The sequence below is a fragment of the Nycticebus coucang genome, chromosome 9 (assembly GCF_027406575.1).
Source record: "Nycticebus coucang isolate mNycCou1 chromosome 9, mNycCou1.pri, whole genome shotgun sequence".
NCBI classification, from domain to species: Eukaryota; Metazoa; Chordata; class Mammalia; order Primates; family Lorisidae; genus Nycticebus; species Nycticebus coucang.
Window position 1 is genome coordinate 123292936 of NC_069788.1, and position 25148 is coordinate 123318083.

A 25148-nucleotide genomic window follows, 5' to 3' on the forward strand; every position below is an offset into this window, starting at 1 on the left:
CTCACAGAAGAGAGAAAAGGGATAGCCTTCACAGAGCAGGCAGCTGCTGGAGGATAGTACAATCTGCACATTTACCAGGGAGTGTTAGCCCTTTCCAGCTGTCTTTCCCACCAAGAGCTGGCCACTTTCAGAAGGGGCATTTTCCTGAAAGTTTGGGAAAAAAACATGGGTGTGTGTTATACTTATGAGCACATTTTACATAGCAAAATAGAGTACAGATAAGTTGACTCCCTCTTCTACAGGACAGCCTTTCAGATATTTGAATACACAATCAAGTTTCACCTTAATTCCTTCTCAGAGAAAGTACTATTTATGGTTATATGAATTATATACATATATATATATATTTTTTTTTTTTTTTTTTTTGAGACAGAGTCTCTATCACCCGGGGTAATATGCTGTGGCATCATAGCTCACAAGAACTTCAAACTCTTGGACTCAAGTGATCCTCTTACCTCAGCCTCTCAAGTAGCTGGGACTACTGGCTCCAGCTACCATGTCTAGCCAGTTTTTCTTTTTCTTTTTTTTTTAGAGACAGAGTCTCACCTTATCACCCTCGGTAGAATGCTGTGGCATCACAGATCACAGCAACCTCCAACTCCTGGACTTAGATGATTCTCCTGCCTTAGCCTCCTCCCTAGTAGCTTGGACTTCAGGCGCCCGCCACAATGCCCGGCCATATTTTGTTGCAGTTTGGCCAGGACTGGGATCAGACCCACCACCCTCGGTATATGAGGCCGGCACTCTTCCCACTGAGCCACAGGTGCCTCCCCTTTTTCTTTTTTTTCTATTTTTAGTAGAGATAGGGTCTTGCTCTTTCTGAGGTAGTTCTCAAACTCCTGACCTCAAGTAATCCACCTGCCTCAGCCTCCCAGAGTACTAAGATTACAGGCATGAGCCACCATTGGTTATGTAATGTTAACTAGTATCTTCTCCTCTATCCTCTATCCTCAAGTATTATTTACTTATAATATTATTATAGTTGTAATAACTAAACCTATTCCAAAGCTACCGTGGAGAGATTGACTTGAAATCATGGTTCATTCAGTTCATTTACTAAATGCCAACAATGTGTAAAGATTTGGCAGAGCAATCATGAAGCCTAGAAGAAATGAGAACCTGTCTGTGAGACAGTTATGTACTGCTGTGTCATCTTTAAAATTTGTCTTCTATCACAGTTTGTTGCCTCTCTTTATAGTTTAAGTTATTTTAATTTTAAATCACATTTTGACATTAACATTGCCCGTCCTCTTTTTTGCTTATTTATATTTGCTTGGTGACTTTTTGCCTTATCCATTATTATTAATCTTTCATCTCTTTAAATATATCGCTTATAAGTAAACATTAAAATAGAATTTTTTTTTTTTTTTTTTGAGACAGAGTCTCACAATGTTGCCCTGGGGACAGTGCTGTGGCATTATAGTTCACAAAAACGTCAAACTCTTGGGCACGAGGGATCCTCTTGCCTCAGCCTCCCAAGTAGCTGGGAATTACAGGCACCCACCACAATGGCTGGCAAGTTTTTCTATTTTCAGTAGAGATGTGGTCTTACTCTTGCTCAGGCTCTCTACCTGCCTTGGCCTCCTAGAGTCCTGGGATTATAGGCGTGAGCCACCACACCCAGTCCTATTCCCTTATTATTTTGAAAGTTGTACCATACTTTACCATTTCCCTCATGTTTTTCTTCTAATTTATGGTACTCATAATCAAATATATATTTCTGCACTATTACATAAAAAGAAAGTGTTAACTATATCCCTCTTATAAGACATTCTGTTTTATAAGACCCCTGAATCAGTAAGACGAGACCTTAGAATACTTGTACCTCCCCTTGCTCCTTCCATCCCCCCAACTTTTAGATAATAGTGAGCTAGTACTTTTAATTCTAGACTGTTATTAATATTTCCTTTGCAGTGTATTTCTATAACTATGAGAATCCATATTTATTGCATAATTATAATTCCTCAGCTTATTCGGTCATTGTCCATTTAGATTTAGCTACATATTTTTCCAGATGAGTGTGTGTGTGTACTTCACTACTGTTTCCCTCCTCCATCTTCCTACCATCTGGAAGTCTTTTTTCTAATTCACTTTTCTATATACAGTCATTTTTCTAAAACATTACTTGATGACTTGTTATCTGAATCTTTGCATTTTCACAAATACCATTCTTCTATTCTGACGTAAATGTTTTCTAACTAGGTGTAACTTTTGAAGGTTCTATGCCTTCTTTCTCAGAGTTATGTTGATGTTAATTTGCTGTTTTCTAGTTTTCAATATTGCAGGTAGGAACTCAAAAGCCAATATTATTTTTCCTTCATTAGGAAGGAAAGTACCAATCTTCTTATCTCGTAATTTGTAAAATTTTCTCTTTGTCCTTGAAAATATAAAAGTTACCAGGACATGATTCAGTTTGTGTTTTTTTCAACAATCTCGCCTGGAACTCAGTTAACCTTTTCTATCTCTTTTCAAATAAACAAATTTTTCCTCTCATTTCCCTCTATTTATTCCTTTCTCTCTTTGTAGAATTATGTTGTTAATCTGTCTGTCAGTATCTTATTCTGCCCTCTAAGTTTCTTATTATTTTTCTGCAAGACTTTCATCTTCTTATACTTTGTACAATTCTTGGAGATGTTTCTACCACTTTATTTTCAAGGCCACTGAGTAAATTTTCAACAGGTACTATACTCACCTTCATTACTAAATTTGAAAATGATGTTTTTTGTTCCCCTTTAGAAAATGGTGTTTTTCTACCCTTTTAATGTCATAATTCAATTTATATAAGTTGTTTAATTGTTGGTTATCGTTATTCTTCAAATGATCTATTCCCCTAGGAGTTTTATTTCACTAGGAGCTGGATTAAATTGTGTGCTTATTCTTCCAACTTCTGGTGGCTTTCTTCTTAGACTGCTGGTATTTTCCTTTGCCTACTGAGAATTCTGTTTACTTTCAGAGTTCAGGGAGCTGCTAGGGTACTTTGGATCTGATATGAATAGAGTCTACTGGAAAAGAGAATTACTAGTAGTAAAAGGCACAGAAGTCTTAACTTCTGAATCGTCAAAGCACCCATGGCAAGCTGCCAGTCTTCTAATGAAGAACGAACAAACAAACAAAAAGCCTCTGTGCTTTCTGGACTATTCCGTTGTAAGGGCTGGGCTTTCCCTGATGGGTCAACTTAAAAATGATGCCCTTGTGCTTGAACTGGATCCCAACCAGTAACAAGTTCTTAGAATCAGTGAATTTTAGAAATGAAAAGGACTAGGCCAAGTGTCCTCATTTTACAGATAAGAGGAATAAAACTCAGAAAAAGATGGTAATTTTTCAGATCATCTAGGTAGTTGTCTAAGTAGTTGTCTAGGTAGTTAGCAGAAGTAAAACTAGATTCTAGACTTTATAACATTCAGGCCTTCAATTAACATCTCTATCTTCAGTTATATTACATTTTAAGCAACTGTCTTATAGTGTGTTTTCCTATGATATTGATATTCTAAGAAAAAAGGATTAAGTACTTAATAATTCAAATGAAAATGAATAGAAAGTGTTAGTAAATCAAGATTCTTGCTAGTATTAGAATTATCTTTGAGAAATGGTAATTAGGGTGCTCGCTTCGGCAGCACATATACTAAAATTGGAATGATACAGAGAAAATTAGCATGGCCCCTGCGCAAGGATGACACGCAAATTCGTGAAGCGTTCCATATTTTTCCCCATATGTTCTCCTATACTCGCTATAAAAGTATCTACAGAATCATAATCATACTATTCTAGAAAAGGCAAAATCCTTAGTTTCCAAAAACTCCATTTGTAATCTACCACAATAACCTTTTATAAAAAATATTCCTAAGATTTCACTCAATCATTTTTGTCATGATTTTTCTACTGTTATTGACCATACAAAAAAGATGGCTTCTCTTCATACAAAAAAAATCTCCCCCCTGGTAATTAGGGGGGAGAGATTAAAGATGGCAGCCGAGTAACAGCTTCCCTGCAACTGGGCACTGTGAGTCAGGGGAGATAAGACTCCAGACAACTCTGGCTGGTGGGATCTGCCTATAATCATCCCTATGAGGATACAGGGAGTCAGCAAGGGACTTCTGGACCCCAAGAGGAGGACAAAAACAGTGGGAAACTGGCAAGTGGTTGCATGTGTTTGATTGACCTAATCACACCAGCAACCGTAAGTACAAGCAGCAGTGAGACTGCAAACCGGAAAGGCCTTACCTGTGAACTGTTTCAGTGTTTTTGGACTTGGCACTCAGTTGAACTGCCTTGGGGAGAGAGCTTGAGCAGGAGTGCAGAGAACTTTGGGCATTGTCTGGGGCCCCAGACAGAGCCACTGAGCTGGGCTGCAGGGAGCCATTGTGTGAGAGAACTGCCTGGGCAAGCTCCGCCCTCAGGGCCCCAGAGCAAGGATCGGACGGGACCTAGTAACCTAGTGACTGAGCAGCCTAAAGGCGGGGACTGAGCTGCCTTACAGCCTTAACCCTTAGGGGCAGACTGAGACGGTTTTGGCACAATGGAGGCTCGGGCTGTTGCCCTGGGTAGAGTGCTGTGGTATCACAGCTCATGGCAACTTCAAATTCCTGGGCTTGGTGCTGCCTGGACTTCCATAAGATCTGTGCCGTGACCCCACACCAACTGAGCCTCCGCATGCCCTAACCAGGAACTGCGGGAGCCATGCAACCCTGTGTCCTCCTTCCTGTGTCCTCCCAGCCTCCACACTGGCCCTCTCGTCTGGCCAGGGATACTGGTAGCCACGTGCCCTCTGGAGCCCTCCCTGCCTCTGCACAGAGCCCTTCCCCTGGCCAGAGACTGCTGGAGCCTTGAGCTCTCTGTGCCAAACTCACTGGGTGCCAGGCACTCCCAGAACCGTGCCCACTACCTCCCTCCCTGTTGCTGGATCCAGGTGTGTCGCATGCCAGAGCTGATTCCACAACCAGAACTCCCTAGCTGGAGCAGCCCCAGAGGAACTACACAGAGTCACTCCCTACAAAGATCAAGCAACAACAGAGTGATCCCACTGAGATCTAATCTTGGAGAGACACCTCTCCAACTCTGAGGGCCAGAGGCAACAGTGAAAAACAATCATGAGGCGAAATCAACAGAAAAACTCTGGCAATATGAATAATCAGAGTAGATCAACTCCCCCAAGGATCAATGGGGCAGACACAGCACAAGATCCCATGCATCAACAAATAGCTGAGATGTCAGAAATCGAATTCAGAATCTGGATAGCAAATAAGATTGAATTAGAACTCCAAGCAGTAACCCAAAAGATATCTCAGGAATTCAACAAATTCAAAGACCAAATGACCAAAGATTTTGACACATTGAGACAAGAAGTTACATCTCTCAAAGATCTGAGAAACACAGTAGAATCCCTCAGTAACAGAATGGAAAAAGCAGAAGAAAGGATTTCTGACATTGAAGACAAAGTTTTCGAACACTCCCAAACTCTCAAACAGGATGAGTAATGGAGGGCAAAAACAGATCACTCTCTCAGAGAGCTCTGGGATAATTCAAAGAAAACCAATATTCATCTTATAGGGATCCCCGAAAGCAACGAAGTGGCTTCACAAGGCACAGAGTCTCTTCTCCATGAGATTATGAAGGAGAACTTTCCAGACATGCCAAGAAATTCTGAAATTCAGATAGCAGACAGTTTCAGAACTCCAGCACGACTCAACCCAAATGAGACATCCCCCAGACACATCATAATCAATTTCACTAAGGTTAATATGAAGGAGAAAATTCTGAAAGCAGCCAGACGAAAGAAAACCATTACCTACAAGGGGAAGAATATTAGAATAACTGCAGTTCTCTCTGCTGAAACCTTTCAAGCTAGAAGAGGATGGTCATCGACTTTTAATCTCCTAAAACAAAATAACTTTCAACCCAGGATCCTATACCCAGCTAAACTGAGTTTCATTTATGATGGAGAAATTAAATACTTCAATGACATTCACATGTTGAAGAAATTTGCCATAACTAAACCAGCTCTCCAGGATATTTTCAGACCTATCCTCCCTAAAGACCAGCATAATCCTCCACCACAAAAGTAAACTCACCCAGAAAATTTTGATCAAATTCCAACTTCCACAGTCGCAAAAGGATTAAAAATGTCCAGTGGACTCTCAAAAGGCTTATCGATATTCTCAATTAATGTGAATGGTTTAAACTGTCCTCTAAAGAGGCACAGTTTGGCTGACTGGATACAGAAACTCAAGCCAGATATCTGTTGCATACAAGAATTGCATCTTACATTAAAAGACAAATATATGGGTGGTGCCTGTGGCTCAAGGGGTAGGGCGCCAGTCCCATATGCCGGAGGTGGCGGGTTCAAACCCAGCCCCGGCCAAATAAACCAAAAAAAAAAAAAAAAAAAAAAGACAAATATAGACTCAAGGTAAAGGGATGATCATCTATATTCCAGGCAAATGGAAAGCAGAAAAAAGCCGGCGTTGCAATCCAGTTCGCAGACGCAATAGGCTTTAAACCAGCCAAAATAATTAAGGATAAGGATGGACACTTCATATTTGTTAAAGGTAATACTCAATATGGTGAGATCTCTATTATTAATATTTATGCACCCAACCACAACGCACCTTAATTTATAAGAGAAACTCTAACAGACATGAGCAACTTGATTTCCTCCAGTTCCATAGTAGTTGGAGATTTTAACACCCCTTTAGCAGTGCTGGATAGATCCTCCAAAAAGAAGCTAAGCAAAGAAATCTTAGATTTAAACTCAGCCATTCAACATCTGGGCATAACAGACATCTACAGAACATTTCATCCCAACAAAACTGAATACACATTCTTCTCATCAGCCCATGGAACATACTCCAAAATCGACCACATCCTAGGCCACAAATCTAACCTCAGCAAATTTAAAAAAATAGAAGTTATTCCTTGCATCTTCTCAGACCATCATAGAATAAAACTTGAACTCAATAACAACAGGAACCTGCATACCCATACAAAAACATGGAAGCTAAACAACCTTATGCTGAAGGATAGATGGGTTATATATGAGAATAAGAAGGAAATCACCAAATTTTTGGAACAAAACAACAATCAAGACACGAATTACCAGAACCTCTGGGATACTGCAAAGGCAGTCCTAAGATGGAAATTTATAGCACTGCAAGCCTTCCTCAAGAAAACGGAAAGAGAGGAAGTTAATAACTTAATGGGACATCTCAAGCAACTGGAGAAGGAAGAACACTCCAACCCCAAACCCAGCAGAAGAAAAGAAATAACCAAAACCAGAGCAGAACTAAATGAAATTGAAAAGAAAAAATTATACAACAGATCAATAAATCCAAAAGTTGGTTTTTTGAAAAGATCAATAAAATAGATAAACCTTTGGCCAACCTAACCAGGAAAAAAAGAGTAAAATCTCTAATTTCATCAATCAGAAATGGTAAAGATGAAATAACAACAGACCCCTCAGAAATTCAAAAAATTCTTAACGAATACTACAAGAAACTCTACTCTCAGAAATATGAAAATCTGAAAGAAATCGACCAATACCTGGAAGTACGCCACCTACCAAGACTTAGCCAGAACGAAGTGGAAATGTTGAACAGGCCTATACCAAGTTCTGAAATAGCATCAACTATACAAACTCTCCCTAAAAAGAAAAGCCCAGGACCAGATGGCTTTACGTCAGAATTCTACCAAACCTTTAAAGAAGAACTAGTACCTATACTACTAAACCTCTTCCAAAATATAGAAAGAGAAGGAATATTTACCCAACACATTCTACGAAGCAAACATCACCTTGATCCCCAAACCAGGGAAAGACCCAACAAGAAAAGAAAATTATAGACCAATATCACTAATGAATATTGATGCTAAAATACTCAATAAGATCCTAACAAACAGAATCCAAAACACATCAAAAATATTATACACCATGACCAAGTGGGATTTATCCCAGGGTCTCAAGGCTGGTTCAATATATGTAAATCTATAAATGTAATTCAACACATAAACAAACTAAAAAATAAGGACCACATGATTCTTTCAATGATGCAGAAAAAGCTTTTGATAATATCCAGCATCCCTTCATGATCAGAACACTTAAGAAAATTGGTATAGGCGGTGCCTGTGGCTTAAGGAGTAGGGCGCCGGTCCCATATGCCGGGGGTGGTGGGTTTAAACCCAGCCCCGGCCAAAAAACACAAAAAAAAGAAAATTGGTATAGAAGGGACATTTCTTAAACTAATAGAGGCCATCTACAGCAAACCCACAGCCAATATCGTATTGAATGGAGTTAAATGGAAATCATTTCCACTTAGATCAGGAACCAGGCAAGGTTGCCCATTGTCTCCATTGCTCTTTAACATTGTAATGGAAGTTTTAGCCATTGACATTAGGGAAGAAAAGGCAATCAAGGGTATCCACATAGGGTCAGAAGAGATCATACTTTCACTCTTCGCAGATGATATGATCGTATATCTGGAAAACACTAGGGATTCTACTACAAAACTTTTAGAAGTGATCAAGGAATACAGCAATGTCTCAGGCTACAAAATCAACACCCGTAAATCTGTAGCCTTTATATACACCAACAATAACCAAGCCGAAAAAACAGTCAAGGACTCTATTCCTTTCACAGTAGTGCCAAAGAAGATGAAATATTTGGGAGTATACCTAACAAAGGATGTGAAAGATCTCTACAAAGAGAACTATGAAACTTTAAGAAAAGAAATAGCTGAAGATGTTAACAGATGGAAAAACATACCATGCTCATGGCTGGGAAGAATCAACATTGTTAAAATGTCCATACTACCCAAAGCAATATATAATTTTAATGTAATTTCTATTAAAGCTCCATTGTCATATTTTAAAGATCTTGAAAAAATAATACTTTGTTTTTTATGGAATCAGAAAAAACCTCGAATAGCCAAGACATTACTCAGCAATAAAAACAAAGCAGGAGGAATCATGCTACCAGACCTGAGACTGTACTATAAATCGATAGTGATCAAAACAGCGTGGTACTGGCACAAAAACAGAGAAGTAGATGTCTGGAACAGAATAGAGAACCAAGAGATGAATCCAGCTACTTACCGTTATTTGATCTTTGACAAGCCAATTAAAAACATCCAGTGGGGAAAAGATTCCCTATTTAACAAATGGTGCTGGGTAAACTGGCTGGCAACCTGTAGAAGATTGAAACTGGACCCACATCTTTCACCATTAACTAAGATAGACTCTCACTGGATAAAAGGTTTAAACTTAAGACATAAAACTATAAAAATACTTGAAGAAAGTGCAGGGGAAACTCTTGAAGGAATCGGCCTGGGTGAATATTTTATGAGGAAGACTCCCCAGGCAATTGAAGCAGTATCAAAAATACACTGCTGGGACCTGATCAAACTAAAAAGCTTCTGCACAGCCAAGAACATTGTAAGTAAAGCAAGCAGACAGCCCTCAGAATGGAAGAAAATATTTGCAGGTTATACCTCCGATAAAAGTCTAATAACCAGAATCCACAGAGAACTCAAACGTATTAGCAAGAAAAGAACACATGACCCCATCTCAGGGTGGGCAAGGGACTTGAAGAGAAACTTCTCTAAAGAAGACAGATGCACAATCTACAAACACATGAAAAAAAGCTCATCATCCTTAATCATCCGAGAAATGCAAATCAAAACTACTTTGAGATATCACCTAACCCCAGTAAGAGTAGCCCACATAACAAAATCCCAAAACCAGAGATATTGGCGTGGATGTGGAGAAAAGGGCACACTTCTACACTGCTGGTGGGAATGCACACTAATACGTTCCTTCTGGAAGGATGTTTGGAGAATACCTAGAGACCTAAAGATAGACCTGCCTTTCAATCCTATAATTCCTTTACTAGGTTTATACCCAGAAGACCAAAAGTCACAATATAACAAAGATATTTGTACCAGAATGTTTATTGCAGCCCAATTCATAATTGCTTCTTCATGGAAGAAGCCCAAGTGTTCATCGACCCACAAATGGACTAGCAAATTGTGGTACATGTATACCATGGAATATTATGCAGCCTTAAAGAAAGATGGAGACTTTACCTCTTTCATGTTTACATGGATGGAGCTGAAACATATTCTTCTTAGCAAAGTATCTCAGGAATGGAAGAAAAAGTATCCAATGTACTCAGCTCTACTATGAAGCTAAATTATAGCTTTCACATGAAGGCCGTAACCCAACTATAGCACAAGACTATGGGGAAAGGGCCAAGGAAGGGGAAGGGAGGGGGGGAGGTATTGATGGAGGGATGGTAATGGGTGGGGCCTCATGTACAGTGCATCTTAGAATGGGTCTAGGTGAAACTTACTAAATGCAGAATACAAATGCCTACATACAGTAGCTAAGAAAATGCCATGAAGGCCACGTTGAACAGTTTGATGAGAATATTTCAGATTGTATATGAAACCCTCACATTGTACCCCTTGATTGCACTAATGTACACAGCTATGATTTAACAATAAAAACAAATAAATTAAAAAAAAAGAAATGGTAATTAACCATCTAAATCTAATTAAAACTGCAGTTGTTAATGAAGAAAGATTTAAATGACGTCACAATATCCCTTTAAGATCCACCATTCTGAAGAAAGAGAAACTACTGGTATATATACCTAGAAAACTTTTCTTCTTGTTTGTTTTTTTGTTTGTTTTTTGGGGGGGGTTTTGAGGTTTTTTTTTGGCCGGGGCTGGGTTTGAACGCACCACCTCCAGCATATGGGGCCGGCGCCCTACTCCTTGAGCCACAGGTGCCACCCGAAAACTTTTCTTCTTAATCCAACAGCCCCTCTAGTGGCAACGGTGAGAAAATATTTCACATTTTACAAGAACAAAGACATATTTAGATAATGATAAATAGCTGTTATCTGACAGTATACTATGTATAACAAAGTGTCTTCCACAGTTTGCATGTTATTGTAGTTTGGAAAAATAGAAAAAACACAAAGGTGACCTTGAACCTGTCACTGTCTGTCAGAACCTTCGTGTCTTCTCTTATCTCACAGAATTGTAAGATTAACACATGGGTGTAAAAATGTATTGTTGTTTTTATAACATAAGTATTATTGTCATTAATTTTGTGTCTTAAATATCATTTGATATCATATATAGGAAGTTGTATTCTTAAATACTATAAAGTCAGATTATAATGTTTTGTAGTTTTAGTCTCCTCTACCTGAGAAAATTAAAATATTGTGTTCTATTTAGCAAAACTGAGAAAATCATGACTTTTCTTTCTAATATACTCATGATTATAATATTTGTTTTCTATTTCTTCATATCAATATTCAGAGTAATATTTCAGTCTTAGAAAGCAAAACTCAGTTTTTATTTGTTAAAAGTCTGAGGGAGAGAGTATGAAGTAAATATATAAAAATATTACCATCTGTCAACTCTGAGAGATGAATACATGGATGTTTGTTACACTATTATGTTGGAAAAGTTTTATAATTGAAAATATAATATGAATCATAAAAAATTAAGAGAATTTAGGGGGTGGCGCCTGTGGCTCAGTCGGTAGGGCGCCAGCCCCATATACCGAGGATGGCGGGTTCAAACCCAGCCCCGGCCAAACTGCAACCAAAAAATAGCCGGGCGTTGTGGCGGGCGCCTGTAGTCCCAGCTACTCGGGAGGCTGAGGCAAGAGAATCGCTTAAGCCCAGGAGTTGGAGGTTGCTGTGAGCTGGGTGAGGCCACGGCACTCTACCGAGGGCCACAAAGTGAGACTCTGCCTCTACAAAAAATAAAAAAATAAAAATAAAGAGAATTTATGACTTGTGGACAAGCCCTCAAATTATATTTAATCAAAATCTCAGTTTCCATGTGAATGTATTTTAGATTATTAATAAATTTTAGGTTATCACTGATTTCCTTAAGTACTAAATTTGACAGTTAATACCTTTGATATTTCACTTTGACATGTCACATTTTATTTTATTGTCCATTCTCATTCCTTCAAACGCATGTTTTAGCTTGTGATAATTTTTCAGATTTTTTTTAGATCAATTTTTGTGAAACCATGGATAAGACAAAAAAATTATGTTATTTTCTTTCTTTTTTCTGAAACAGAGACTCACTCTGTAGCCCTGGGTACAGTGCTGTGATGTCCTAGCTCACAGCAACCTCTAACTCCTGGGCTCAAGCAATCCTCTAACCTCAGCCTCCCAAGTAGCTGGACTACGGGCACCTCCCACAAAGCCCAGCTAGTTTTTCCATTTTTAGTAGAGATGGGGTCTTCTATTTTTATAGAGTTCTTCTATATAAAATAGAAAAACTAGCTGGCCATTTTGGATGCCTATAGTCCCAGCTGGTCTCGAGCTGGGACTCAGGCTGGTCTCAAAATCCTGAGCTCAGGCAGTCCACTGCCTCAGCCTCCCAGAGTGCTAGGATCACAGGTGTGAGCCACTGCTCCCAGCCAAAGATTTATGTTGTTTTCAAATATAAGTTCCATTATTGGAACCAATGCAGCATAGTCAGCTTGAAATATCAACTAAGTATTTGTGAAGGATGTGCTAATGAGCACACAATATGTTGATGGTTTGAGAAGTTCCATTCTGATGATTTTAATATTGAAAATGAGCCACATGGGTGACCTGAGACCAAGGTGGATAATGATGAGCTAAAAGTGCAGTGGAAGCGAATCCGTCTCAGTGTCTCTGTGCATTAGCAGCAAGGTTTGACGTTACCATTCCCACAATATTGGACCATTTGAAACAAATCAGCAAGATAAAGTAGCTGAATAGATAGATGGGTTACGCACAGATTATATAAGTGTTAGAAAACAAATTGTCTCAAAGCATCACTTTCTTTGCTGTCACAATATAAAGGTGAACCATTTCTATATCATATTGTTACATGTGATGAAAAGTTTCTTTCTACAATTGCAAGCATTTGGCACAGTGGTTGAATGAAGTGCTGAAACACAATCCAAAACCAAATATTCATCAAACAAAGCTAATAGTGTCTATTTGGTGGTCCAGTGCTGGTATTGTCCACCACAGCTTCATGAAAACTCTTCAGCTGATTACAGCAGATGTCTACAGCAGCCAGTTAGATGAAGTGGTAAGGGTGCTTGCGATTAAGCAGCCGGATTGGTCAATAGAGACAGGGCCAATCCTCTTGTAAGACAACACTCCACCACAGGTCACACAAAGAGCCCTGCTGTCATCTACCATATTCACCAGATCTTGCACCAACTGAGTACCATTTCTTCCGGGCTTTGAACCACTTATTGAAAAGAAAAATATTCAATTCTCAACAAGATGTGGAAAACACCTTTTGCAATTTTATCACCACTTAACTCTCCAGGCTTCTTCACTTCTGGCTCGAACAAGCTACTGTTAAGGTGGCAAAACTGTGTTGACAGTTTAAGTGCGTACTGTGGTTAATGGTACTGCTTCTGGTTTAAGATACAATAAACTTTTGATTTTAATTCGGGCATTTCATATTTAATGACTAATAAGATTCAGAATCGTATTTTTTTCCTTCCCCAAAACTGTACTAACATGTCTACACATTCATTCTTTTGCTGGTAATCCCAGACTAATCCACACCTGTTGCCTACGCATTCTCTATTTTTGATGCTTTTGTACAAGATTCTCCTGTGAAATTTTCCTTCTATGACATGCCTAAAAAAAACAACTATACAATCACTTCTGATTGTACAGGAAATGGAACAAACATTTAATGAGAAGCCAAAAGTTGTGGTCCGAGCTGTGCCACTTACAGCTCTATAGACTTTAATATGCTACTTTGCCTCTCTATCACTTACCTTTTCTTTTTTTTTTTTTGTAGAGACAGAGTCTTACTGTACCGCCCTTGGGTAGAGTGCCGTGGCGTCACATGGCTCACAGCAACCTCTAACTCTCGGGCTTACGCGATTCTCTTGCCTCAGCCTCCCAAGCAGCTGGGACTACAGGCGCCCACCACAACGCCCGGCTATTTTTTGTTGCAGTTTGGCCGGGGCTGGGTTTGAACCCGCCACCCTCGGCATATGGAGCCGGTGCCCTACTCACTGAGCCACAGGCGCCGCCCCCACTTACCTTTTCTTAAAATGGAAATAATGATACCTGTTCAATCTACTTTACAGATTAATTGTGAAGTAAATCAAGTTATAGCATCCAGCATGAATGAAGTTATAGATCCTCTGACTATAACACATTTATACTGTCTCTCTAGTAAGCCATGATGTCTAACTACATCCCCAGACACTAGAAATGTCCAAAAAAAAAGTAGAGTCAGAGACGGGTAGGCCCAAATAATGGGCTCAGGGGCCCAGCTCTGTTACGGGACAAGACGACCTTTTCCACTTTGGGATTCATTGGTTTTCTGGATCTAGCCACAGAGCATAAAGTAGCATTGAGCCTGTTCTTTAAAACATGATAACTTGCAGTAAGGATTAGAAACCAAATCTCTTTTAATTTATTTCTACAAATTAGAAAATTTTATATGTGCAGTTGATGACCACAGTTTTGTGAAATAGGAAAAGAATATTTCCCAGAAAATATAAAAATGAGTAAACCAAAAAAAAATTCACTGAAAAGTATGTTTCTTTGCAGTCATCAGCTAGCCTGTCCCAGATTATCTTTATCCACCTACAAAGATGAACACCATGACGCTGTGTGTGTTGTGGCTGCTTTGTTTCCCACAGCTCTAATAATCCTGTAGATTCACCATATGATATGCGTTACAGATTGTAAGATTGGTGAAATTAGCTAATATCTCTTTGTACTTGCAAAAAGATCATGTTTTGTTGATAATATTGTCTATTCACTTGAACCACATCCCACATTATTATCCTGTATTTGTGATGTTTGTTCCATTTACTCCATAGGTCAGCCATTTGGCTCAGCATAATGATATTATGACCCAGCAAGGCAAGCAGCCTAGAACTCTAGGTATCAGGAACCCATCATGTGTATATTTGTACAGTATTTCAACACAACAGAATAATTTTCTGTCTCTTTTCTTTCTTTTTTTTTTTTTGAGACAGAGTTTCACTTTGTCACCCTGGGTAGAGTGCTATGGCATCATAGCTCACAGCAACCTCCAACACTTAAGCTCAAGCAATCCTCTTGCCTCAGCCTCCCTAGTAGCTGGGACTATAGGCACATACCACAATGCCTGGCTATTTTTTTTTGGTTGTTGTTGTTGTTGTTGTTGTTGTTGTTGTTGTTGTTGTTTGGCAGGCTCTGGGCTGGGTTCAAATCCACCAGCCCTGGAGCATATGGCTGGCACCCAACCACTGAGCTACGGGTACCCAGCCTCTCTTTTTTCTTAACAAAAAATGAAAGGTATTGATGAGAAATGTGTTTAAAATACTTAGTTCAAAGAAACTTTAAATATAAGAATTATTCAATATAATTCTTCTTAGATGTTTGCCCAACCAGTTTAACTTCAGAATTTATGTCAGGGATTTTTTTCTTTAAGCTCCTAATGTTTTATTTACCATAAATGAATACTTTTTTTTTTCTTTTTGGCTGCCTAAGCAATCATCTCAATGACTTTGATGGGTTCCTATGTTGAGGCAGAGTCTCAGTCACCCTCAGTAGAAGTGCCATGGCATCATAGCTCACAGCAATCTCAAACTCTTGGGCTTAAGCAATTCTCTTGCCTCAGCCTCCTGAGTAGCTGGGACTACAGGCACTCGCCACAACACCCAGCTATTTTTAGAGACAGGGTCTCATGCTGGCTCAGGCTGGTCTCGAACCCATGAGCTCAGGCAAGCCACCTTCCTTGGCCTCCCACAGCATATGAGCCAATTTTTTAACTTTTACTTTTCTTCCTTCCCCTTGGGAGCCTGCGTTCCAGAGCCAGAGCAACACCTAGAACACTTACGGACAGGCCAATGCTATATGAAAAGGAGAATTTTACCCAGATCCTCTAAGAGAACCTCATTCAGGCTGGAACCAGGTCTACTTTGCTGTTTAGACCTTTCACATGTAGCTCTGTGAATGTATTTAAGAAAATCTGTGATTTTCTTCTTTGGTAGTAATTGGTATTCTGCACAATAAAAACTGCAAAGCATGCTAAAGCTGAACTTTGCCAGGTTGCCAGGTATGTTTGTATGATTAACTTTTGTTAGCACAATAGTAATAACGGCAACTAACCTTTCTTGAAAACTTTGTTTCAGGTATGATTCCAAGTATTTTATGTGTGCTATATCATTTAATCCCCATGACAACCCTATAATCCCTGCTTTCCAGATGGAAACCTAAAGAGCAAAGAGAGGTTAAGCAACTTGTCTGAGGTTCCATATCTAGCAAATGGTGGCACAAGGATTTAAGCTGAGGGAGTTTGACTCCCGAGTTTGCATTCTTAGTCTCTGTGCCACGCTGTGTCCCCTCCCTACTGGCTTATCTCTTTTAAAGCCTGTGAAGGTAGTGTCTCCTGGGTCTCAAGAACTTCTTACTTCTTTCATGCTGGGATAACAACTGAAATGCTATCCTTGTACAAATCATGCCATCTGAAGTTTAACTTTACTTCTTTCTGTCTCATCAATTAAGGCATTCAGGTGAAGGAATAAACTGCACTGTCATGAGAGATACATGCCATCTCATTGAGAGATCATTGGGGTTCAAGTTAACAAAAATCTGCTGAAGTTTGCGTAAGCCAAGGAGAGATTTTGAGGAGGATATAGGGTTATCTTATGGAACTCAAAAGCAAGAATACAGCCGGGCCTGAAAAGGGACTAAAAGTAGGAACTAGAAAGTCAGAAGTCAGGATTACTCCCTTTCTAGTTGTTCGTGTTAAGATATCCACAGACAAGTAAGGGAAAGGAAGAGTCAGGTACTAAAAAGGGAAACACTCCCTCCTCCACAGATAAAAAGACTTCAGTGGACAGGGTGTAGGCTGCACATACACTTTTCTGTGTACTACATCACTTGAAGGGAAATGCCAAGTTCAGGTCACACTGGTCAATTGCTTTATATGTATTTAAATTAGAAACTAAATAGTCCCTTTGAGCTACTTCCTACCATCCTCTCCTTCCATAAATAAGCCTTGCTTATTTTCACTTAATCAATCTTAAGTTACATCTTTGTAACCCTTCTATCATTCAGAGGATAAGGCCCTTGATTTCTCTCCATCTCCTCCCCAGGCCTTTGACCTGTGCCATCTGGAGCCTGGTAAAGTCAGAAGCCTGCCTAGTTTTAATCCCTAACATTCATCTTATACCCTCTATGTTCCTATGGCTCTGCCTTCCTTGTCGTTTTTTTTTGCTACCCTTTCTTTTCCCAATAAACACCTACTGGTTCTTCATGTTTCTAAGAGCCTTCTCCCTCGTTTCCCATTAGATGAGCTCCAAATTCTTGGGCTTGAGGATCCTCCAAACTCATGTTCCATCCTACCTATCCCAGGGGTTCCCAATCAAGTCCTTCATTCTAGCCAGGCCATTTTCATACTGATTTAGAAACACCCCAGACATAATTACTATTCCAAGCCTATGCTAGTGCAGATCCTGTTGATTACAAAGCCTTTTTCCTATCCCTTTCTACCTCTCAAAATCCAACTTATTTCTTGGGGCCCCATATAAGTCATTTCCTCTGAAGAGTCCTATGTGGCCTAACACCTGTGGTGAGCAAGTGTCCTGGTTTTTCTTGGGATTTCCTAGGACATCTGACTTTCGGTACTAAAACAGGAATATTCCTAGCAAACCAGGATGATTAGACATTTCTCAGCATCTCACTATCTCCCCGCATTATATTGCCTTGCTAGAGTGAAAAGCCCCATGAAAGCACCAGCAGCCCCTGCTTCAGCACTTAGAAGGTCCTTTCTACACAGTAAGAGTTATGCTTCCATTAGACAGAGACCTTTTTGGTTCCCATATCATACAGAATATAGTGCTATGTTCATGCTGATTAATGCCGATTCAGTGAATAAGGTAGTTTAGTTTTAAGTTGGCGCTGTATCTAAAATCTGTGTGTTGATATATTTGTCTTTATTTTTTCTAGCCCAGATGACTTACTCAATGCCTTGAATGAGGGGATCAGTCGTGCTGATGTCATCATCACATCAGGGGGTGTATCCATGGGGGAAAAGGTATGAAAATATGGGGCTTAGAAAAATGTACCTACTGTGATGCCTTACATATGATTGATTGACTTTGGTCTGGTTGGTATCTGGTATTTATAACCAGGCCCCCACAAAGGTGAAAATCCATGCAGTATGGTAGGTTAGGGAGCTTACCTCAGGAGCAGCCTGGAGAATCCCACAACTTACAGAATGGTTTGTGCTGTTCCCTAGAGACTTGTAGTTTGTTTCTCACTCAATTTTATTATATTAGGACTTCCTTTATACATGATATAAAGCTCCAAGATCCTTCCTTGTATTCAAATATTTTCTCCCAGAGCTGACAAACTCACCCACCTCATATTCCAAACCTTACCAAGAACCCTTAGCTCCACTTCCTCACAGGGAAAAAAAAGAGGATTAGGAATTCCTTTGACTCTTTTTACAAAAGTGATAAGTAATAATAACGAAACACATATACACATATGTACTATGTATATATGGTATTATTGAACTAAGATTATTTGCACATGGTAATCCTTAGTCCTATGAAAATTTCAATTTGAATATCTCAGTATCATTAACTTTTATATATATATATATATATATATATTTTTTTTTTTTTTTTTTTTTTTTTTTTGAGACAGAGTCTCACTATGTTGCCTTTGGTAGAGTGCTGTGGCGTCACAGCTCACAGCAACCTCAAACTCTTAGTCTTAAGCTATTCTCTTGCCTCAGCCTCCCAAGTAGTTGGGACTACAGGCGCCCACCACAACACCTGGCTATTTGTTGTTGTTATTGTTTAGCAGGCCCAGGCCGAGTTTGAACCTGCCAGCCATGGCAGGTCTGTGGCTGGCGCCCAGACCACTGAGCCAACTTTATATATCTTAATGTGATGGATTAGTTCATGATGACTATTTGGTCCATAGGATAATGTTATAAAATTAAAATATTCTTTTCTATAATAACCAACCTTATATCTTGGCTCAATAATATTTCAAATCACAAACTATTTTGCCAGCCTATAGCCCTACTAAGTTTTATTTTATATTAACGACTAAGCTGAAAAATTAACAATATTTTCATAACAGCAGTTTTTACTAAAATTCATATTTTCCAAGAGCTCGATTTAATTTAAGTGAGATCTCATATGTATATGACCTAGTTTAAAGTAAACATATATATGATTATTCTTAATATCTGTGCTCTCAAGCTATAAAACTGCCTAAATTTATAAACTAACTCTTTGAACAGTGAACTCTATTGGCTCTGAGAGCAAAGATCAGACTTTAGTAGCCTGAACAGAGAATGCCTGCCTTCCATTCACAAACTTTAGTTTTAGGGTTTTTCAGACTAGCACTTCAGCTGCCAATAGCCATGGAAGAAAACGAATCTCAGTCCAAGACTCCCATCTCAAATTCTCTCCAGGAGTGAAAGTGTTGATGTGTGGGTAGATGTCCTTACGGCAGACAGATTGCTAGGTTAGTGTTCCCTGACAGTCTCCCAGAATTTAGCCCCAGGTAGAGCAAACTCCTCAGACCTCTCCTGAGATCACAAAGGCTAGGGGCTGCAGTCTGCGCTGTGGTAGGGCTGTAAGAAATAATTTGCAGTGTGTCTGCTTTCATTACCATCCAACTGCCTGTGGTACTCTGAAATCACAAGAGCAAACCCTGAAGCCAGGACTATTTAAATGTTAAATTTGTTATTTCCAGAGATTGTTTCATATATAATCTATCTTAGCTCCCAGTTAACTTAGTTGTGGGATAATACCTATTGTGCCGACTAAAATTAGTCTTTTAGAGAAGTAATAAGCTTGTAGCATACATATGGCTCTACTGTGGTAACTTCTCAATCTAACTTTCTTTGTTACTGCTAACAAAGATGTCAGTTAACCTAGGGATTGACTCACAAGTAAACAAAACCAATATAGTTAAGCATATTGGTTTTATTTATTTCATTTTCTCTGTGATAAGATACTTATACTTAACCTTTAATTTGGTAGGAAAAAGAATTTAGGTTCTGACATCCCACAGTATTCCTTAGGCGCTCATAACTGTCTTTCCTGCTTCCTTGAGTGGAATGAGATAATAAAGAACCAGAAAGAAAAACGTAAAATATACATATGGCATACTCCTGCCAAGCAACTAGTTGTTGTTGCAAAAAGAATTTCAGGGTACCTTAGTAGCAGAAAGAAAAGCATAAAAAATAGGATATCTGCTTTCAGCCCAGGAGATAGGCTTTGAAAACCAGTTAGGGAGGTCAAGGAAAGATCAGAAGCATTATGTAGCAGGCATGAATCTTAAGTGCAGTCAGGTATGCTGACTTCTGCAGTATAGCCATAAAAAAAAAAACAAACAAACAATGAAACTCAGGTATGTAAGAAGTTTATTTGATTGGATTTAAATCAAATTCTGAGCACCTATACCATAGGACTGGCAAGAAACATTACTTAAGCCACAAATGGTGTTAAATAAAACCTAGAGCCCTTTGAACCAAAGCATCAGAGAGACTCATGTGGTCACTAGTCTGTACTGGACAAATACAGAATATTCTACTAGTGCTATTAGGTCTCAGGTCTTTGCTCCTCTGAAGGTAAAACAGCAAGGGCATTGTCAAATCTCCAGGCACTTCCCAGAAAGCAAATGGCTTCTGAAACATTTATATTAATAAAATTTTACCTATATGAATCTTACAGACTGAACATCTCTTCTCAGGTATGACAGCTCCCCCCATAAAACTTTTATATCAGTAACACATCAAACACACCTAATTATTTTCAGCATTTCTTTTTATAAGATGAAAGAACAAACCTGGGATTTTCTAAAGACCCTCTAGGAAATTTCAAAGACAATTTTAGGTGTAACAGATATTCTGAAAATTATTTCTTCTCAGTTTAGGTCTGATCTTTAGAAGGTAAAATCAAAAGAGTTACCAAACATGAATTGGGCACCTAAGAAATAATACTTGGTTACTTAATTTTTCAAAGTAACAATAAAATGTTTGAAAATAAATGTAAAAGATAACATGATTGCAAATAACCTTCACTCATTTATAAATGAGGAACGTTTGTTCTTTGCTCTTTTAATTTTTTTAAATAATTAAAGACAAAATAAACAAAGCTCAAAAAAGCCCAGAAAGAATAATGTATCATATTGTAGGGAAGACATCAATCATCACCACAGAAATAATAAGCTCTTCAAAACTGAGGGAACTCGGCCTCATTTCAGACACGAGTATTATACACCAAGACAAGTCCATTTCTAAAAGTTTTATATATACTTTTATATTCTAGAACAAACTAACCCTTCACTTTAGAACAAAGAGCAATCCTGCAGGTCTGTAAAGGCCCTTGAGATCTTTTAATTGGGCCTGCAAGATAAAAACTATTTTCATAATACTATTAAGACTTTATCTGCCTTTTTTATTCTTTTCTCATTCTCTCTCCTTCTCTCATGAGTGTGCATTTGGGTTTTTCCAGCACATCATTATCATGATGTGTGATATCTCCTCAGCAGACATGAGGTTTCAACTGACTTGTATTAAGTTAGATATTAAAGAGATTTTCAAAACTATAAGCCAAGCATAAAAAATAAGTTAACATGAAGTGCCTTCACCACTGCTATATACAAATGAACCAACAAATAATTTTTTTTAATTTCTTAGTTTTAATTTCTAATACAATTAAATTAACTCACATAAACAAAAGCTCTTAGATATCCTTAATGGATTTTAACTTAAAAAGCATATAGAAATATACTGAGACCAAAAATTTTAAAAACTGTACTTTAAGAAAAAAATATTCTCTTTCCTTGAAATACAAAAGAACTCACAGTTATACTTCTTTGTCATTATTGCTTCTGATATAATTACAACCACCCATATTTCTATTTCATAGAGAAAACTTAGGGAACATAGATAATGGAAATACCATACATAATCATTTTAGCAGACTAGCAAAGCTTACAAACACAAGCAAGTTTTTACAGCCACATACATCCCTTTTTTTTTTTTTTTCTTTTTTTTTTTTTTTTTGTAGAGACAGAGTCTCACTTTATGCCCCTCGGTAGAGTGCCGTGGCATCACACAGCTCACAGCAACCTCCAGCTCCTGGGCTTAAGTGATTCTCTTGCCTCAGCCTCCCGAGTAGCTGGGACTACAGGTGCCCACCACAGCACCCGGCTATTTTTTTGTTGCAGTTTGGCCGGGGCTGGGTTTGAACCCGCCACCCTCAGCATATGGGGCCGGCGCCCTACTCACTGAGCCACAGGTGCCGCCCCATACATCCCTTTTTTACCTTCTTAATGCAGCAAAGATGAACAAATACTTTTTTCTTTCTTTTCTTTGCCACCCAAACTGGAATATTATAATTAGAGCCCACTGCAGCCTCTAACTCCTAAGCTAAAGTGATCCTCCTGTATAGCTGGGACTATAGGTCTGTGTCATCACACCCGGCTAATGGTTGGTTTGTTTGTTTGTTTATACAGACAGGGTCTCACTATTGCCCAGGCTGGTTTTGAACCCCTGACCTCAGACTATCCTTCTGCCTCTGCCTAGTAAAGTACTGGAATTGTAGGGACGAGCCACCACACCCAGCCTAAAATGTATACTTTTATTGTATTTAAGATAGATAAATAAGAAAAAAAATGACTGGGTTTTCATAATAACTAAAATTATTAAGCTATTGCCAAAGATTTGTCTTAATTATATGAACTTGAATTTTTTTAAATTATAAGGATAATATTTTTTAGTGTAGTACATTTAAAATATTATAAGTTAAATTTCTTTACTATCCAGGAATTTTAGAAATTATATAAGCACTTGTTTGTATCTCTAAGCAAATTAGAACAGAGCACCTTTAAGAGAAAATAAAACTTTATGTATGAATACCCTCCAGAAATAGGAAAACATTTCACACTCACAAAATGAAGTAAACAGTTTTCTGTCATAACAGACAGAGACACATAAGAAACGTAATAGTTTCAGTTCTACCTGTAACTTCAGCTGTATGTCAGGAGTAAACACATAACCATAAAAATTCATCAAAGACTTATTTTCTTCCCTAGAGGGCACAAAATCCTTAATTGATTTGGTCTCAAATGGACTAGTAAGAGAAATAAACAAGAAAGACTATTAAACCAGATTCTGTGTTTTCTCTTACTCCACACAGAAGAGATTTGTACCACCTATTTACAGATATCACCAAAAGGTTAGAGCATAAAACCAAATTCTCAGTCATTGCTGCCACTGGGACAATACTTTATTGGTGTGTGTAGATATAAAGACAGAACAAAAATTAATAGAGAGGCAAAAATAGAAAAATCAAACATTAGCAATTATCATTTTAGTGCTGTTTGCAATTCACTCCAGGAACCAAGAAAAGATGTACCCAGATTTAAGCTACCCATAAAATGTAATTCTCTGACAATAAAGCTTACCTAGCACTATCCAATAAATCAATAGGGCATCTCGGAATTTTCTTTTTTTTTTATTTTTTGAAACAGAGTGTCATTTTGTTGCCCTATGTAAAGGGCTGTGATGTCATAGCTCACAGCAACCTCAAACTCTTGAGCCTCAGCCTCCCGAGTAATTGGGACTACAGGCACCCACCACAACACCCAACTAGTTTTTGGAGAGGGAGGATCTCACCCTTGCTCAGGCTGGTCTCAAACTTACAAGTTCAAGCAGTCCATCTGCCTCAACCTCCCAGAGTGCTAGGATTACAGGTGTGAGCCATTGTGCCCAACCTACCTCAGAATTTTTAACGTTGAATTTTTTTTTCATGTTCATATGAGGGTACATATGACTAGGTTATGTTATTTGCGTTTGTAAGATAAAATCCAAAATCTGAGTGGTAGCTGTGTCCTTCACCCAGAAAGTGTGCCCCTGCATTGTGCCCTATAGGGAACTTACTTAAGTTCCCTCCCCACCTTGAATGTATTTATTCACTTATTTATTTATTTATTTTTATTGTTGTTGGGGATTCATTGAGGGTACAAGAAACCAGGTTACACTGATTGCATGAATTTATCTTTTATTTTATGATTTATTTTTATTTTATTTTTTTTTGCTTAGCGGGTTGGGGTTCAAATTCACCAGCCCTTGTGTACAGGGCCGGTGCTCTAACCACTGAGATATGGGTGCCCAGCCCCTACCTTGTATTTAATTGTTTTCCTCTCCTGTGGGCATGTAGTTGTTTATCTACTAGTTTTAGATTAGATAAAATCATTAATCTTGGTTTCATCTCTTTTCTTGGTTTACTCACTGTGTACCTCCTTTTTATAAAAAAAAAATTTTAATTGTTTTAGTGCTCATAGTATATATATAACTTTCAAAATTTAATTATATGCTCATAGCATATATAACTTCACATTCTACTTAGAAGTGATATGATACCACTTCACATATTTTATGAAAATCTTAAAATGATATACTTGTATTTTTCCTCTCCTAATATTTATGCTATTCTTGTCATAAATTTCATATATACATGTATTATAGAGCCTTCATTATATTTTTATGATTTTTCTTTTAATGATCAATTAGTTCTTTTATTTATTTTCTTTTTAAGACAGAGTCTCACTTTGTTGCCCTTGATAGAGTACTGTGGCATCATAGCTCATAGCAACCTCAAATTCTTGGCTCCAGCAATTCTGTTGCCTCATCTTCCCAAGTAGCTGAGACTAGAAGTGCCTGCCACAACAGCCCGACTTTTTTTTTTTTTTTCTTTTTTTAGAGACAGAGTCTCACTCTTGCTCAGGCTGGTCTTAAACTCCTGAGCTCAAACAATTCACCCACCTCTGCCTCCCAGAGTGGTAGGATTAAAGGCATGAGCCACCATGCCCAGACTAATAATTAGTTCTGAAAGTTTTATGTAACACTAAAAAGCTTATGTATTTGCCTATGTAAAAAAGTTATGAGTCTCATAAATTTATAAAATGAGAACACATCAAAGATTTTATTTAACTCAACAAGAGGAAACCAGTAAGTTGTTACAACCTATGCAAAGGAGAATCCAAAGGTAATCAGGAATGCTAAAATAAATTTGCTAACAGATGCAAACTGGTCTGTACTCATAGGAAAATTTCTTTGGATAAAAATTATGTTTACTATCTTAGT

General features: G+C 38.3%; 1 protein-coding gene and 1 non-coding gene across 12 annotated transcripts in view; both read left to right on the forward strand.

The window, feature by feature from the left end:
• GPHN (gephyrin) overlaps positions 1 to 25148 on the forward strand; it is a 708676-nt gene that overhangs the window by 653881 nt on the left and 29647 nt on the right. For all 11 annotated transcript variants that reach the window (XM_053602269.1, XM_053602258.1, XM_053602260.1 and 8 more), the window contains one exon: positions 17975 to 18062. In XM_053602269.1, the coding sequence (XP_053458244.1) occupies positions 17975 to 18062 (88 nt within the window). The remainder of the gene's footprint in view (positions 1 to 17974; positions 18063 to 25148) is intronic.
• On the forward strand, positions 3599 to 3705 carry LOC128595004 (U6 spliceosomal RNA). Its single transcript, XR_008382700.1, has one exon. It is a non-coding gene; the product is annotated as a U6 spliceosomal RNA (small nuclear RNA).